We start from the raw sequence: 18559 nt of genomic DNA on the forward strand, positions 1-18559 counted from the left end.
TAAAGCAGCTCCTACCTCGGTTTTTTGCATCTGCAAAATGATGACATTAGTGTTTTTCTGCCTGTGGCTTGCAATACTTTGGCACTGTGCATGCCAAATCTTTTTTTTTTTTTTTTTAAAATACCAGTTCACACTAACTTTTCTTGCAAAAGCACTGCCAGACTATTTATAAATACACTATGCTTTGAAGCTATGGTAACCGTACTGTTTTCTTCCAGTTGGCTCTGCAGTATGCGTTAGTGGCCAGGGAGCTTGTCCTACTATTAAACACTGTAACATCAGCGACTGTGAAAATGTTGGACTCTATATTACAGACCATGCACAGGTATTTTTTGATATCAATATCTTTACTTTGATAAAATCGTTTTACGGTTCTTGATTCCTGTCTTAATTTACGTTTTTATTTCCCAGGGAATATATGAGGACAATGAGATCTCCAATAATGCATTAGCAGGGATTTGGGTTAAAAACCATGGAAATCCCATTATCAGACGGAATCACATTCACCATGGACGTGATGTTGGCGTTTTCACTTTTGACCATGGCATGGTAACGTATATGTTTTCTTTTGAAGAAAGAAATATAGATGTTGATTAGCTAAAGTCTTCAAATTTTGCCTGTCATTGAAGAAACGTTTAAAAAAAGGTGCTTTTCATGTCAACAGATATTTTAAAATATGCTTACTGTTCTTCTCTGGGAAGGAACAACCCCATGCACCAGTACAGGTTGGGTGCTGACCTGCTGGAGAGCAGCTCAGCTGAAAGAGACCTGGGAGTCCTGGTGGACAACAGGATGACCATGAGTCAGCAATGTGCCCTTGTGGCCAAGAAGGCCAATGGCATCCTGGGGTGCATCAAGAAGAGTGTGGCCAGCAGGTCGAGGGAGGTCATCCTCCCCCTCTACTCTGCCTTGGTGAGGCCGCACCTGGAGTGCTGTGTCCAGTTCTGGGCTCCCCGGTTCAAGAGGGACAGGGAACTGCTGGAAAGGGTGCAGCAGAGGGCTACAAAGATGATTGGGGGACTGGAACACCTCTCTTATGAGGAAAGGCTGAGGGATTTGGGTCTCTTCAGTCTGGAAAAAAGACGGCTGAGGGGTGACCTTATCAACGCTTATAAATACTTAAAGGGTGGGTGTCAGGAGGATGGGGCCAGGCTCTTTTCAGTGGTGCCCGGGGACAGGACAAGAGGCAATGGGCACAAACTTGAACATAGGAAGTTCCACCTAAACATGAGGAGGAACTTCTTTACCCTGAGGGTGACAGAGCACTGGAACAGGCTGCCCAGAGAGGTGGTGGAGTCTCCAACTCTGGAGACATTCAAAACCCGCCTGGACATGTTCCTGTGTAACCTGCTCTAGGTGACCCTGCTCTGGCAGGGGGGTTGGACTAGATGATCTCCAGAGGTCCCTTCCAACCCTATGATTCTATGATTCTATGATTCTATGATTCTATGATTCTATGATTCTATGATTCTATGATTCTATGATTCTATGATTCTATGATTCTATGATTCTATGATTCTATGATTCTATGATTCTATGATTCTATGATTCTCTTGACCTTCAGTGGGCAACTTCACTTCAAAGACAATTTTAGCTGGAAGAGGTTTAAGCAAGCTTTTTGCAGTTGATTGGCAAGCTGTTACATTGAATTATGTTGCAGTGACAAAATACCTCTTGAAATAGGTTGTAAATGGTAGGCTTGCATTTACACTATCGCCTCATTCTTCTTCCTTTGAAACAGAACAAAAAATAAGATGCTGGAAGATTTAAAAATGAAATAAAATGCTCTGTGGAGACTTAGTTAGTCTTATTTTAATGTTAAATCTCTGAAACAGGATATGTCCAACTTCTTTCGGAAGAGGACTTTTCTAGTATGGAGTTAGTCATGCAATTTTAACACAGAATTTTGTTTCAGAATTCAGGCCTTCTTTCACAAAAATGTTTGTTTCTGTGGCGCAAAGGGGGTAGCTTCCACATACACGTAAAGTGTATTGAGTAGTGAGTTTGCATAGCCCTTGAAATAAACAGAATGGATTTTTGCCAGTGAAATAAAAGATTATTATTTGCTGATTTGTTTTAGCATAATGTTCTGCATGTCTTCCAAACAGTGCCACATCATTGTTTTTCCTGCTTGAATGACAGTCCCAATTCCCTCAACTCAGCTGGCAAAATGACCATTTTTCTTCTAGTCACTCTTAAATGGCAGATCCTTAAGGATGTTTTCTGTAGAGGGCAAGAGCTCTCGATCTCCAGGTGTAAGAAATCAGGAAAGGAGGGCAAGAGACTGGCATGGCTGAGTCAAGACCTGCTGGCCAAACTAAAGGGCAAGAAGGAAGTCCACAGGCAGTGGAAGCGGGGACAGGTATCCTGGGAATAGTATAGGGACGCTTGCCCAGTTGTGATGGGATGGGGTCAGGAAGGCAAAGACACAGCTAGAGGTGAACTTGGCAAGGGACGCAAAGAATAATAAGAAGGGCTTCTACAGGTATGTCAGCCAGAAAAGGAAGGTGAACCTCATAAGATTCAACAAGGCCAAGTGCAGGGTCCTGCACCTGGGTCAGAGCAACCCTTGGTATCAGTATGGACTGGGGGATGAAGGGATTGAAAGCAGCCCTGCAGACAAGGACTTGGGGGTACTGTTGGACAAAAAATTGGACATCAGCCAGCAATGCACGTTTGCAACCCAGGAAGCCAATAACATCCTGGGCTGCATCAAAAGCAGCGTGGCCAGCAGGTCAAGGGAGGTGATTCTGCCCCTCTCCTCTACTCTGGTGAGACCCCACCTGGAGTACTGTGTCTGGCTCTGGAGCTCTCAGCACAGGAATGACATGGACCTGTTGGAGTGGGTCCAGAGGAGGGTCACAAAAATGATGAGAGAGATGGAACACCTCTCCTGTGAAGAAAGACCGAGAGAGTTGGGGTTGTTCATCCTGGAGAAGAGAAGATTCCAGGGAGACCTTATTGCGGCCTTTCAGTACATAAAGGGGGTTTATAAGAAAGTTGAGGACAAACTTTTTAGCAGGGCCTGTTGCAATAGGACAAGGGATGATGGTTTTAAACTAAAAGAGGGTAGATTTAGACTTGATAGAAGGAAGAAATTCTTTACTGTGAGGGTGGTGAAACACTGGCCCAGGTTACCCAGAGAGGTGGTAGATGCCCCATCCCCGGAAACCTTCAAGGTCAGTTGGATGGGGCTCTGAGCAACCTGATCTGGTCGAAGATGTCCCTGTTCATTGCAGGGAGGTTTCGACTGATGACCTTTAAAGGTCCCTTCCAGCCCAAACTATTCTTTGAATATTACACGCATAAAAGTACAAAACGTGATCAGAGTAGGGTGAACTAAATGTCAAACTGGATAAGGAATGCTGGTGTTAATACTACTCACTTTCGGATCAAATGTAATGTTCAAAATCAACATGATTTCAGATTCCCTCTTGCTTTCACAAGGATACCACAGAATTTGGTTATCTTGCTGTAGGCATTGGATACTGCAGGGCATAGATTGCCCTAACTTTGTTAATAATAATAAAATATCTAGTCAGTTGCTTTGGAGGTTGCCGTTTTAAAGGTGCTGTAGATAAATTGGAACCTCTTCTCTGCTGCTGTGTTGCTGCTGTAATAAAAACCTCACTGTAACAGACTTGATTTCAGAATGCTGCTGAAGAACGAGGTCAGGCAAACCAGTGCATGTTTCCTGTACTCTGGGATACCAGTGCTTATTTCCTTCCGTCCATTTTGTTCCTAGCCTTACTACCTGACATGCTTCTTGCCTAGCTATGGCTAAATATATGCTAAGCCTGTTCTTTGGCAAGACCATAGTTAGACCTGGTGTGTTATATCCATGGATGTTCTTTGCAAGTAAGTGTCTCTTATCATCTAAGTAGTAGTTTTGCTGGTAGATCTTCTTTAGTCCCCAAGACAGACAAATAATACTTGTAAAAAATACTTGTAAAAATGCAAGCACTAGACACTAATGGCTTTGACTAGCTGAGAAGGATGACTCCCAAGTCACACTTTTGCAGACATAGCTTGGGTGTAGACTGGACCTCTGTTTTCTCATTTCAGTTTTCTCACTTTATCGTCTGACCTTTGGACCCACTGTTTGTTCCATGTCCCTCATGTATTTCAGCTTGCTGTCATCCACCTCCCCGCCCTCCCTGAACTGAGTATGTTCAGAGATCTAACTACAGTAGACATTCATTTTTAACTTAGACTCATTTGATGCTTGCTCCAAGGAAACTATAGTCCACCATTTTTAAAGTAACCTTATTCCTAAATAAAATATTTATTAATTCAGGTACTAAATTGCTTTAGCTTTCCTACTGAACTTCTACATGAGAATTTTCTGCACTGTGTTATGTGTTGGGGAACCGTTGGCTAGGTCTCGGATGCCTATTGAATAAAATCATAATCTCATAATAAGACATTTCTTTGGGGAAATAAATTTCCATAGTTTTGATGAATGGTTAATGCAATTATGTAATGCAATTATAGCTAATACATAACATAACAAGCTTTCAGGAAAACAAATGTAGCTTTATCCTGGGTAAGAGGAAGAAGAGAAGGAGCTGGGTTTTGCAGATCAGTATTTTGATCCCTGACTGGGTGTTCCTAGGCTTACTAAATTGTGGATCTCTCTTCCTTTTGATAGGGTAGCTTTCTTCCCTTGTAAGTACTTGTTCTATTGCTTTAGTTCTAACCCAAATCTGGTCAGGTTCTTGATGTGTGTTGCTAGTCTGGAAATAGCATTAACAGAAAATCGGCTGTGGATAGGAACTAGCGAGGCCATTCTCCTTTCCACCCAAGTTGCTGGGGAGGCAGGGGAGAGGAGCAATGCACCACTAATTGTAGATGTTTGATTTGGAATTTCCTGGTCTCAGTGGAAGGTAAACAGGGCACAGAGTGCTGTTACTTTTGCTGCTCACATAAAATCTTGCCAGTGGAAGGTCAGACGTGGTGGGATTCTGCTCCGTTAGGTGTCTCTTCTCCACTCTCTTAGTTCTATCCTAAGGAGCGTATTTGTTCTATGTTGGGCAAGATTATACCAGCCCAGGAGAATGTCCTTCTAGCAGTCTTCTGACCGATTTCTTTACATCATTTGATACTCTCTAGAAACGCAGTTTTTTGGCCATTTTGCGAAGAGTGCTGGCAAACTGAAGATGTTACATCTTCGTTTTATATATCATCTCATTGTTTGGACACTGCCATTGCGGCATTCAAGCTATACTAACGTACTGTATAAGCACTCCTGATTGGCTTCGCTGAATGCCTGTATCCATACATCCTTCCAAAACTTAAACAGGCTCGGAAACATGTAACAAAGTAATTTCAGTTATAGAAAAGCTGGTAAAGGAGTGCTTCACCAACTCCTGGAGGGGTGATGCCTGTATGTAGGCTTGAGTTGTAGTTAGTTGGAAAGGCTGGGTAGGAGCTGTTTCTCGTTTAAGTACTGAAATAGAAATGTTAAATATATGGTACTGAAATATTTAAAAAATTAAAAAGCCAGACTGAATTCACTTGATTCATTTGAAATAAAAGTGTATTTGATCTGTTTTCTTACTGGTGGAATGCCTGTTCTGATGCTGTGATCAGTGTGATATCACAAGCAAAATGGAATAGAAATGATTTTTTTCTTTTTTTGTTTAAAGGAAGCACAAGCATATTAAAGAGAACACGTGAATAATATTTCTCTAGCTGCAAATATTATTGAAATCTTTCCTAGTCATAAACTTCTTTGAAAGATTTCCCCCCCCCCCCTTCCGTCTCAAAGTCTTCTGGCAGCATTCTCTGTTCTGGATCGTGCTAGTGATAGAGTTGATGTAATGACACCATTGGCAAGATGTACGTACTCTTTAAATGACATGGTATCTTTCAGATACAAATCCTACATACCTAAACAAATTAACAGATTTTCTATGTTCACTTTTCTCGCTTCCCTTCTGTTATTTCTGTCCGTGTATTTTTTTCTTTTTCTGTGGAGTGGGATAAGTACATTCCAGTGCTGAATTCCTACCCTACACGTTCTTTTCCCGTGGGTTTCTGTGCTGGAGTGCTGGCTCTGAGAGGTTCAAGAGTGCTTTGTTTTTCAGTTTCGTGCTCTCGGACTGTTCTTTGTGTTTTGATACTTGTAGAAACTTAACCTCGTATTTCTAAACTGGCGATATTCTGACATTTGCCTTAGCGCATCTGCCAAACGTTTAACAAGCAGGCATTAAAAATGCAGCATGGCATTGGCAGCCCTCTGCCTTATGCAGACCTCTCTTGCCAGTCGCCTGAGATGAGTTACCAGACCTCTTTCATAAATTGTAGTTAGTAGCTGTTTGCAGGCAACAGATAACTTCTGATTTACTGTAAGAATAAGCATAATTTTGTAGTTTAAAGCTGGGATCTAGGCATAAAAGTCTTCATTTTCTTTTCTCTCAAATGAGAAATACATCACTGTTGCTGGGTTTTTTTTTCTTCTTTTTGATGAAAGCAAATTATAGTAGCATGTGTCTAAGTTGGGTGATTGTGACTAGTTGACGGCTCAGTCTTTTAAATACTACAAATCAGATAACTTTAAAGAAGTGTGTATATAAAGTCCAAAAAATATAAACTAAGCTTATGCCAATTTCTGTACAGGCTATAATAAAAACTCATTTGGCCTTTTGCTGCAATAAGCAAGTTTTTCCTATGCACTAAAAATAAAGGGTTTGTTTTGCGTCTTGAATGTGGCTTTCTTTGTGCCGCATTTGGATTTTTATAAAATCCACCAACTCTCAAATGAAGACTATTCCAGGCTTTGGAAGGCAATTTTTTATAAATGTAGCTTTTATGCTGTCACTCAGACTTATTATTGCGCTTTAATTAAGTTGATACAGAGTCAGATACTCTTTAGCAGTTAATTTCTTTCTGTCTTGGTCTCCTGTTTGTTTGGTTTTTTCTTGCCCTGTTGGGAGTACAAGTGTCAATAAATATTTAGGAAGTGTTAAAGTTTGCACAACTATTTATTTTTTTTTTAAATACCTCTATTGTCCAAATAATAACATGAAATACATCTGTGTTTCTGTAATGTTATGATCTTTGAGACAAAGAAAGAAATAAAAAAACCCCTTTTTAGAAATACACGGGGAAAAAAATCCTCTGAGAAGAAAAGCAATGAACAAAATCCCATCAGCTACAAGTTTTAACTGCATTTCAAAGCACTATTTGTTAGACTAGGTAAAATGCAGAAAGCAAAAAAAAATAAATCAATTACTGAGTTAGACTTGATGTAAAAAGTCTTCTGAGCTTGTCCAGCTGCGCAGGACCCCTCCTTTGTCATCTCACCAGCTTTTTCTGTACACCAAGTTGTGTGTGGAAACCTCAACGTTACCATTACTGTGGTGGTGTCTGGTGGTGGTTACTTTCTCTGCTCACATCTTACCAGGCTGCAGCGGTGTGTTCTTGCCCACACTTTCTGTCACTGTAGCTGTCATCTTGTGCCCGCGGCTAACGGTTTGCCTGGTATTTCAAATAAATTTAGTGTACAGAGCTACTTTTTAATATTCAGTGTTTTTCAAGCAGAAAGCTACTGCTAAGGTATTTTGAGTCTCCTTACGCTTGGTGCCTTTGTGTAAGGTTATAATATTACTTTTTTTCCCCACGTGCATCCCTTATTCTTTCTTCCTTATTAATCACAGTGGCCTCTTTTTCCTGCTAAGCAATCCTGGCACTGCGAGGTGCTGCGTCCTCCAGGTTCTTACACTGCTAGTTGATGAATTACAACCAGAAACCACCACAAACACAAGTAAAATACCCAGCGCGCTTGCAAATCATTCTTAGAAGGCGGTAGAGGCAACATAACACTTGCCATCCCTCTGTGCAGAGGAGGAGTATTGACCTTCCTGACCTTAATAGTGACCTGGCAGAGTCTCCATAAAGGATCTGAGCTTGAGCTGCCCGACAGCTGGACGGGGCTTAAGAGCTGCAGGTTGGGCAGCCCGTGTTGTGCTGTTAGACAGAAGGGGTAAGAAAGGAACAGGCTGTTCCTAGTGGTGTTACTGGTTATACCTGGAGCTGACAGTAAGCTTTGGGTTTGCAAGCAGCATTAGTGAGCCCTACGGATAATAGGTCATTTAACTCCATACTTAGAAACGCAATTTCCTTGTTGTTTTCCTTGTTAACAAAATACTTGTGAGCTTTCCAGGAGGATAATGTTGCCTGAACCCGTATGTGAACTTCATCACTTTAAAAATAAAATAAATAAAAGGGAAGACATCTTCAAGAGGATATAGTTCAAAGGCACAACAATACCTTTTGAAGGGGAGAGGCTGTGCTGCCTAGAAAAGATACCAGGGATTACCTTGGGGCATCTTAAAGGCTGAGAGAAGTTTAGGCCTTCTCCCTAAGGGGGGAATTTGAGCCAAAGAAATTGTTGGTTTCAGCAGAGAATGGCATAGGAAATGGGCAGTCTGGGAACGAGGAAGTCGCTCAGGACTGTGGAAGAGCAGGTGTTTCTGACAAACAGCAATTCTGTTGGTTTAACTGAATTCAGTTTAATAATTACGCACACCGGTGGTGTTCAGACGTAGTCTCAACAAGTGGAAAAATATACTGGGTTTAACTACAGTAGCTCAAAGTCAGCAGTTCAGCTTAAACTCACTCTGCTTGAGGCAGACTGCACTTTTTAATGCAGTTTCTCGTTATGAATATCAAATCTTATAGGATTGTAACGAGCAGAAAGCCTTATAAAGGAATTTGAGATACAGATATTTTTTTTCTCTTCTCCCCCTTTTGAAGAGCACTTGCTTCATAGAGGCTTACAGCGAATTCACAGTTTCTTCTGAATCAGTGGTCCTGCTTTTTTTAAGAAGGTAGAAGAGTAATCATTTTGAAGGCTCCATTTTCTACTCTTTGAAGAAATGACACTTGTACTCTGCTGTCAAGTGATGTTATGGTATTCTAGAACATAGTGGGCAGAGTACAATTAATCGGGTACCTCTTCTGTTCCTCTCTGAAGTTGCATGTTATGTAGATACACTGGGACACAAGGAGACATCCTTGTGTCTCCAAGAGCCTTCTCTTTCACCTAATTTCCAAACAAGTTTAAAAGTTACACAGTATATGGCATTGTTTTCAAGAACCAAGAGGATTTGTACCAAAATTTCCTTACTATTAAGTAACAGTACTTGCTGAAGCTTGGGAAGATACCACCTACCACATGATAAAGGCTCTGCTTGTTTGTGACTTTTCGATGGCATCTGAAACGGCTGCAATGAAGCGCATCTGAAATACCTCTTTTCCTGCATCATGTTGCTGTAGTTGCAATGTATTTGGCGCCCAAAGGGAAGATAATGTGTAAAGCAATTAAAAAGATACCAGGCCATGGATAGCAATATTTTAATTGAAATTGCCTATTCCATTAAGAGGATTAAGCTTTACTTTATAACAAACTGTCGTCTTACCTAAGTTTATCCGAGGGCTTCATTTTAAGTGAAAATGAGGAGGAAAAAAAAAGTGGTTTGTCTTGGGATAAGAAGCCCCAAAGACTGTCTGTTGGCACAAAGGTGTATTTCTGAGGAGATCTCCTTTAGATTCCCCTGGCTGTTAGTGTGTTCTTTCCTTGAGAACTCTGAAAACATCTTGACTCCCTTTGAAAAAAATCTCATCCTAAATCCTTGAAAAAAATACATTCTGCATATTTACAGAAAGTAGGATTTTTCCATTTGACTTATTTGTCACCCAGAGGGGCCTGGGGGGCCAAGCTGTGCATGCCGATAGTACTTTTTTGGAGAATAGTTAATCAACGCAGTGAGTTTGCAAATAAAACAAGTCTCACAATTAGCTGAGACTAAATAACTAATTTAGGCGACTACAGGAAAAATGGTATTTGGACGAGGTGCCTATGAGGGTGACAAAGATCCGTGAAAGCTGGGCCGCTTTCCTTTTGCGTCAGATGTTTTACCGTTTCAATGAACTGATGACATGTATATAGGTAGTCTTTTGCATGACGAGGACTTTTACTGCTAAAACTATAGCTGGAGTTATATGGGTTGTTTATACTATAGATGGCTTTGCAGAGCACAGACACACAGACATCTAGGAGAAAAGAAAGATTGGTTCACGTTCTCTTTCAACCATGTGTTTTTTGGATGTAAGGGACTGTGATTTTGGCTGGCTCTGTCAGTACTGTTCTGAATGTCATCTGCTCTGGTTTTAGTCTTGCCCTCTGTAGCTGCCCGCTGGAGATAGTCTGGGTTAGAGCTTTCAAGAGCTTGTAGCCAAGCCATCCACAAATTAAAACACATCACTTGGTGGTTGTCTACCATTTCTAGTAAGGGACGCTTCCTCTTTTTCAGTTGTTTGGTCTCTGTTCTTTTAGCTGGGAAAAACGGGCATATAACGCCATTAAAGTTCACCTCAAAGAATAGGTTGAATTTTAGTATCAAAACGTTCTAAAACCATGTCAGAAAAACGCTCTGAAAGGAATCACACAGTTAATTTGCGTGGCCCTGGAATGAGCTACAATCAGAGAAATCATCGGGCAGAAAACAGCCGTTTTGCCAGATGAATTTTCGGGTGGACCAGTTCACCCTCTGCTATGCGAGTGCTTATAGCAGGAGGAGGAGCATGCTGGGAGTGGCTTCGTGGAATCTCTTTTTTTTTTTTTTCCTTCTCCGTTGGTCTGCTGTTTATAAAACATTAGTTCAAATACAGTTTTGTTGTAGGCCTACTACAACTAATGCAGTGTCTAAACAGAAATGTACACCATTTTAAAAAAAAAAAAAAAAGAAGGGGGGGAGTTTACCAGTTGGCAACTCGAACCAATCCCTGCCCTGGAAAAATTACTCATCTCCCACATCCAGATGTATTTATTCTGACCAGTTATAGTTATTCCAAAGAAATTTCGGATGCTTCTTCCTAAATAAATCATATTCTTACTGAATATATATGGTTCTGGGTCTGAAAATAAGTAGGTAGTCTTCTCCATAGCACTGTCCTTTTTATATTGGACCTGTGGGCTTTATGGCCCCTTAGGAGCTACTAAGGAAACCCGATACTTGGTCCTCTTCGAGCTGCTATATCCAGAGTTGCCATTTTTTCTTGGTATTCCGTGGATAGTAATAAATAGCAATACAGAGTGTCTTTGAAACAGTATTTTATTTGGAGGGGAAAAAAAAAATATAGTGGCAGTAGCTGTTTTAATTAGCTCTATAACTACTTACATATTCTCAGTTTTGGTACTGTTTCCTTTTAAATCAGGATTGTATTTAGAGGGGAGGGAGGGAAGGGAATAACCTTCACTTTAAAAAGGACTTTTACAGGAAACCGCATGTTTTGTGTCTTAAGGGCTATTTTGAAAGCTGCAACATACATAGAAACAGGATAGCGGGTTTTGAAGTGAAAGCGTATGCCAATCCTACGGTAGTTCGGTGCGAAATCCATCACGGCCAGACTGGAGGAATCTATGTTCATGAAAAAGGAAGAGGACAATTCATAGAGAACAAAATCTATGCAAACAATTTTGCAGGTGTTTGGATTACCTCAAACAGTGACCCAACAATAAGGTATCGTTTTCCTCATTGATATTTTACTACTTAGAAGAGGAGGCTCAATGGGGATGGGAAAACTGCAATTTTATTTAATTTGTTCATAATTGAACTATAAATACTCCTGTAATATGTAAAAATGAAATTGCTGTCTGTGTTTGGCTGAACTGCATTTTTAACTTGCGTGTATACTTGGAAGTATGTGTTTCTCAGAACAACAGAACATGAATTCTCTATTTTTAAATCTGAATATTGTATGGTCCCAGACACTACATACATGTATAGTATTATACAGTGTATTATAATCATTTCATAATGTGAAAATTTCATATACTTTTGTTTCTTAGGGGCAATGCAATTTTTAATGGGAATCAAGGTGGTGTTTATATCTTTGGTGATGGAAGAGGCCTTATTGAAGGAAATGACATTTATGGTAAGCTAATGTGCTTATTGCATCTTGAATTCTGAGGAAAAACAAGTGAGTTGTATTAAGTAACACTTTTGTTAACAGGTAATGCGTTAGCAGGAATACAGATTCGAACAAACAGCTGCCCCATAGTTCGACACAACAAGATTCATGATGGTCAACATGGTGGAATTTACGTAGTAAGTATTACCTACACACAGGTATACAAACCTGTTTTCTGTCCATATAAATGTTTGAAAAGGGTACTCTATGTAAAACGTTTGACTGTACTTACAATTACTGAATTTCTTATATTATAAACTAGTTTAATTATGATAGACTGAAGCTGGTGCTGATGTTTAAAAGATGAAGGCTCTTATGAATGTCACTGAATTATTTCTATTGCAGAGTAAAAAAATTAAAATGGGGTAGATGACAGAATTTCATCATTTCTTGGTTAAGAGCTTTTTAAAGGTTTAGTTATCATAGTAGTTTGTCGTTGTTTAAAAAAAATAAATCGGAAATCTGTTCAACTTTTTTGGAGTGTAATGTGTTTACCGCTAACCTCAGAAAGTTTTTGGGTTTGTTTTTGTTTTCTTTTTTTTTTTCCCTTCAGGATGATATACATAGCAATTGCTGTACGGTCGTGTATTGTAAAAGTGAGGAATAAAGCGCAGTTACCAGCGTGTGCAAGGGCTCTGCTAATTGAACAGAAAGAGCTGTCAGGTTCCCTTAAGCAATATTGAGTTTTGCGAAATATTTGTGTTACCTTTCTGCCAAAAGTCACCTAAGGTTCAGCTGATGCTGCCAGTGTGCAGCTTCATGGGGTCATTCTGTAAATCTAACCAGAACAGCTTACCCTGACCAAGGATACTGTTGCTTTACTTTTAAGTGCAAACACGTGGTAAAGATCGTTACCTTGAGCCGTGCCGGTCTTTTGTCAGTGGTGGACAGGACAGGGTGTAGGTTCAAGTGCCAGGTGCCAGAGCGTTCATCTGGTCGCGTGGCGCCGGGGTGGTCCCTCTTGTACCAACAGCTAGCAGAGATCTGCAAATACTACTGCAGAGCCTTGAAATATAATGATCTTACATGCAGAGCCTTCTTCCTTTCATGGCAAACATTCAAAACCATGATGTACTGTTCCTTAAAAAAAAAAAAAAGAGTGAAAATATGTACTGAAATAGCAAAGAATTACTTTGCTACAGTAAAGAAGCCACAGTGAGGAGGGATGGGTACAGCCAGAAAAACAGTATTGGCAGTTAGACGGTTTTCTTAACTCTTCAATTGTCTTGTATTTAGCATGAAAAAGGACAAGGTGTGATTGAAGAAAACGAAGTTTACAGCAATACTTTGGCTGGAGTCTGGGTGACAACAGGGAGCACTCCAGTCCTGAGGAGAAACAGAATACACAGCGGGAAACAAGTGAGTTTTGCTCGGTGGTTACAAGGGGGCCGTAGAGAAGAAAGTTCTTCTGTATTTTTATACTTCGTTACTTTGGAACTAATAACTTAACTCTCGATGTGTTAGGTTGGAGTTTACTTCTATGACAATGGACATGGCGTGTTAGAAGACAATGACATCTATAATCACATGTACTCAGGGGTTCAGATAAGGTAAAATGTATTCTGATTATATGTCAAAACAGACATACTTTGTTTTGTGCTCTTTTGTGTCTTTTTAACTGTTCTCGTCATTTTTTTTTTCTAAAAATAACTTTTTTGAAATCAAATATGTCTGAATTTCCTCTGCTTCAGATTATAAGAAAGTTATTAGCAATAGAGCCTGGATATTGACTAGAATGCGTGGCCTTTGAAGTCTGTAAAGCTAAAATATGTTTGCATGTATGGAAATAACTGTATTTTAGTAAGATTTTTAAGCAGTGAGATCTACGGGGCACTTGTGTAGAGGTGTGTTTGGGTGGCCTTGGGAGATAGTAAACTGTTTTAAATGGCTGCTTTGCTTACATTTCTCTCTAGAACTGGAAGCAACCCCAAAATTAGACGCAACAAGATCTGGGGTGGTCAGAATGGTGGTATTCTTGTCTATAATTCTGGTAGGTTTGTTTTTCACGTTTATCCAGAATTGTTTATGTTCTGCATTATTATCTCTTCCTGTTTATTGCCCTTTTTAATTTTATTTTTTTCCACCCTTCCTTCAATTTTAGGGCTTGGATTTATAGAAGACAATGAAATTTTCGATAATGCAATGGCTGGTGTATGGATTAAAACAGACAGTAATCCTACACTAAGAAGAAATAAAATCCATGATGGAAGAGATGGAGGCATCTGTATATTTAATGGGGGAAGAGGTAGTTTTTTTCCCTTACTGGCATATACTGAATATTCTGGATAAGGGTTTAATTTCAGATGAAGCTGTGTCCTTTTTAAAGCGCTCTTTAGAAACCTAGCCCTTGTCTTCTGAAGTAATAAAATAGTTATAACGAACATACACTGATGCTTTTTTAGCCTTAATTACATCAGTAATACTGAAATCTGTGGGAGGCAGAGAGGTAATTAATCTCATCCAAGACAACTATTGCATTGCTGCTCAGGACAGTCCTTTTATCCCATCTGCTTTTGTAAGCTTTGCCGTTTGACTGAAAGACAGTGTTGAATTCTAGTCGTGTAGCCAAAATCATGCGTTGGAACAGCTCAGGTTCTGCCAGTGTCAATGATTCAGGGGGCGAAAATAAGATCTTTAAGGATCTCTTGTATACTTGTGAACTTAGAAGTGGTCCTCCTCTGAAATCCCCGAACTGTTGCGTGTCCTGATATCAGCTTCTGGTACTTGGTAGGCAATCACTTGCTGTAAATGAGATTTAATTTTAACTTAAACATTTTAAAACAATCCCGTCCTGCAGTAACAAAAATGCAAGTAAAGTTTTGCTTTGTCAGGCTGCTTGTTTTAGAAGACAGGAACAGAAAGAGGTTAGGAAAAACTTGGAAAGTTGAAAAGGCAGAGTGTTTCCTCAGAAATAAAATGGAGTTTTTCTCTAACGGTGCATACAATCCCAGATTCTATTCTGTGTACTGAAAAAAATACACTTAGATGATTATACCCTGAGAATTACTTTAAACTTGTGTCACTAACTTCAGTGCTATTGGTGGGTGTTCCCCAAATGAAAGGAATTAGCAGGATAACGATACATGGGATCTTGTGAAAATATTTCACAGAATGGTTACAGGAAAGGAGGCATTCACAAGCTCAAACGTCACATTTGTTGGTCTGCCGTAGGGCTTCTGGAAGAGAACGATATCTTCAGGAATGCTCAAGCCGGTGTTCTGATCAGCACCAATAGCCACCCTGTGCTAAGGAAAAATCGAATATTCGACGGATTTGCTGCAGGTTTGTGTTGTTTAAAGCAAATTTTGAAGTGTTAGCGCTCTTCACGAAGCTAACTCTGAGTTTCTTTACCCCACGGTATTTAGACATTTTAACAGAGGTTGGGATGTCCGTCAGCGCATCCTAGAAATCATTTGAGAGTTCGGAATTGTAGCCAGAATATCTTTACAGCGTTCTCTGGTATTAGTGGCCTGTTGAGAAACAACACACGTGCTGCCTTCTCATTTTCCTGTGAAATACTTTTTCATTAGCTCATTTTAGAAGTAGTGGATAAAGGTGTCTAGGACATATCTATAGTTGACCTGCTGGATGCTGGTTTGAATATTTTATCACTGCTTTAAAACCTCAGTAACAGAGCAAATATACATTTTAAAGAGATTTGAATTGCATCTCAAGTGCAACTTTCTCACTCCACAAACTTGAAAAATTATTAAAATGAGCGCTTCTTACTCCAAAAGAGATGAAGAATGTTTAATAGTGATTTTTGTGCAATTTACTGTTTAATGATCGCAGTTCCATACATCTTGCGTTCCCATTCCATTTCAACTAAAATTGCATTCTTGAGTTTTCTCCCATCTTTCTTTCAGAAGAAGCAAGTTTTCTGAGAAGAGCCTCTAAAGGTGTTGTTTCAGTGTGGTGGGGGGGAAGGATAGGTTGCTGTCAAGAGCAGTCCTGGACAAATGACTTGGAAGAGACGGGTTACTGATAAAAGCTCAGATTTAAAGAAATGAATTTTAGGTGCCCATCTTGAAAACTTTTTAAAAAAGATATTTTTAAAAGGGTAAGATATGTGCACAAGAATGTTTAAATCCACGTGAAGATGACAGCTTTAAGCACCCAAAAATCATATCCCCCTTGAAAATACATGATCCCGGTACCATTTGATTATCAGATAAACGAGTAGTGTATTGTTGCTGCCAGAAGCCGTGCATGCCAGCTGTAGCTCTTTGAAGGGATTCAACAGAAATATTTGAACCTCAGTTTTATAGAAAATTGCACTGCAATATCTAGCCGTGTCATTTTCCTTTTTATCCCATGAGCTTATGATGGGTTAAAAAAAACCAACCAAAAAACCAAACAAACTACAGACGATGAGAGAGGTACAAATGCGCCATGTCTAAGGATTTAACTTTCCCGCTTTCTTTTCTCTTCTTTGTTCCCCTGACCCACTAAAGGTATTGAGATAACAAACCACGCAACTGCAACATTAGAAGGCAATCAGATTTTCAACAACCGCTTCGGAGGTTTATTTCTAGCATCTGGTGTCAACGTCACGATGAAAGGTGAGCCTGAGCCCTCGTTGGGTGTGTTTGTTCACTTTGCTTTTTTTTTTTTTTATTTGGTGCTGGGGTTTGGGTTTATTGTACTGTTTTTTTCCATTTTTGGCTCAGATTTGGTACCACCTTAAGCTGATTTGTAACTAGGAGTTTCAGCTGAAGGTAATAAGCTAAGCTAAACTATCTTAGATTTTTAGACAGCCAGACACTTTCAAAGGTAACTTAAGGTTTTCCTATCATATTAAAACTCTGCTATTAGCTCTTCTGGCTCAAAATTGTTCCCGAGCTGGTTACTGGTCTTTGGCCCATCTCAAATTCCAATTCTAAGTTAGTATCGTGGAAAGTCTTTTGTCACATATCTGAAAACAAGTGTCTAGTAAAGAAACACGCCTCGCTTGGCTTTTAGGATCTGAAAGCATGAATATTCACAATCCCAAATGGCTTTTTTTCAGAAAATAAGAACAGTTTATATACATAAAGCTCCCATGTATAGTGAGGACCTGTGTGTGAGACAGGATCCTCTTGGAGGAAACTGGAGTGATGGTTTGAATGCCAGACAGCTCCGGGAGGTTATTCGAGAAGAAAAAGGTTCAGTTTTGCAGAATTTTTCCCTGCTTGGCTGTACTTGTTATGCCTTTTCCCGTTTATTCTTTACACCACTTAAAACGCAAGCTCTGGCTCCCTGCTTCACAGGCCCTGGGCTCACTGACTGCATCAGTCGGTGCCGGGATACTGCTGGGAGCGGGCAAAACTAGTTTGAGGTGCACTTTGGGACGTGGCAGAAGATCCAGCAGCTGAGTAACAGGAAGGCTTATCAAATCCGCTGTGCCTTGGACACGTCTTTTAAATGCTGAAGATGGTCAGACCCAATTCCCACTTCCGTTGTGTTGGAAAGTGCCTTATTCTGAAACCCCCCTGGGGGAAAAGCCATGCTTTTCTGCTTTCTGAGGGAGGTGTAAAACTCCTTACGGTAGATGAGAGGCTTTCAAACGTTTGGTTTTCAGACTTCTCAACAGAAAATGTAAGCCTGGTAGGAAGGCTTGTTTCTCTAACCGTTTATTCACAAACCAGTTCACACTGAGCATTTAAATGAAGGCTTATCGGGGACTTTATGCAACGCGGGCAAAGAGGAGGAGTCTTTCTGGTCTGAGGAGTGCACTGTGCTGTCTGGCCACCTGCCTCGTAATCTGGCATGGAGGGTTTGATATGCTTAAATGCCAAAACTAAGACGCAGGCATAGAACTAACTGTTCCTAATAGGTTTAGCTCTTAAAAGGGACAGGGGGCTGGGGGAGCTCTGCTATAAAAAAAAAAAAAGTCATTGACCCAGGTTTGATTAGTTCTTGGCTTCCCCCCCCCAACAGATAACAAAATAATGAACAATCAAGATGCCATAGAAAAAGCTGTCAGCAGAGGCCAGTGTTTATACAAGATATCCAGTTACACCAGCTATCCGATGCATGACTTCTACAGGTAACAAGTTCTTTTCTGTCCCCTACAGTAAAGTTTTAAAATAATCACAGTTCCTGTTCTAGCAAGACGCCTGGAACGGTTGCCATATGTTCTGTTAACACACAAACATGCGCTTGTCCTCAACTGCAGTGGAAGAGGATTAAACAAGTTCCCATTGTCTTGAACTGACTGTGGGCTTGAGGAAAATGTATTGTTGCTGTGAACCTCAGCCTAAGCCCGGCAGAACTGCTTTTTCAAAACAAGCAACCAAAAGCATGCCATGAAATCCAAGTTCACGTAAAACTCTCAAGTTTTAGTGTTGCACACACCCTTCCTTTGGTGCCGTTCTGCCCCCACGCCCTCCCCGAGCGCCTCACTCAGCTCATCAGTTTTTTGATTCATGTCTAATGTTGTGTATTTTACTTCAGATGTCACACCTGCAACACCACAGACCGTAATGCCATATGTGTGAACTGCATTAAGAAGTGCCATCAAGGACATGATGTAGAATTCATTAGACACGATAGGTATGTTTCAAAGGCGTATGTTGAGCGATTCCGACAAGGCGAGTGA

At 40.3% G+C, this 18559-nt stretch overlaps 1 protein-coding gene across 5 annotated transcripts in view; it reads left to right on the forward strand.

Moving 5' to 3' along the window:
- Window positions 1-18559, forward strand: part of FBXO11 (F-box protein 11) — a 79015-nt gene that overhangs the window by 59083 nt on the left and 1373 nt on the right. For all 5 annotated transcript variants that reach the window (XM_074578915.1, XM_074578919.1, XM_074578916.1 and 2 more), the window contains exons 10-22: window positions 219-325; window positions 412-549; window positions 11311-11528; window positions 11858-11943; window positions 12022-12116; window positions 13216-13338; window positions 13444-13529; window positions 13893-13969; window positions 14081-14224; window positions 15151-15261; window positions 16434-16541; window positions 17899-18007; window positions 18415-18513. In XM_074578915.1, coding sequence (XP_074435016.1) covers window positions 219-325; window positions 412-549; window positions 11311-11528; window positions 11858-11943; window positions 12022-12116; window positions 13216-13338; window positions 13444-13529; window positions 13893-13969; window positions 14081-14224; window positions 15151-15261; window positions 16434-16541; window positions 17899-18007; window positions 18415-18513 — 1501 coding nt within the window. The remainder of the gene's footprint in view (window positions 1-218; window positions 326-411; window positions 550-11310; window positions 11529-11857; window positions 11944-12021; window positions 12117-13215; window positions 13339-13443; window positions 13530-13892; window positions 13970-14080; window positions 14225-15150; window positions 15262-16433; window positions 16542-17898; window positions 18008-18414; window positions 18514-18559) is intronic.

Source organism: Larus michahellis, chromosome 3, assembly GCF_964199755.1.
Source record: "Larus michahellis chromosome 3, bLarMic1.1, whole genome shotgun sequence".
NCBI lineage: Eukaryota > Metazoa > Chordata > Aves > Charadriiformes > Laridae > Larus > Larus michahellis.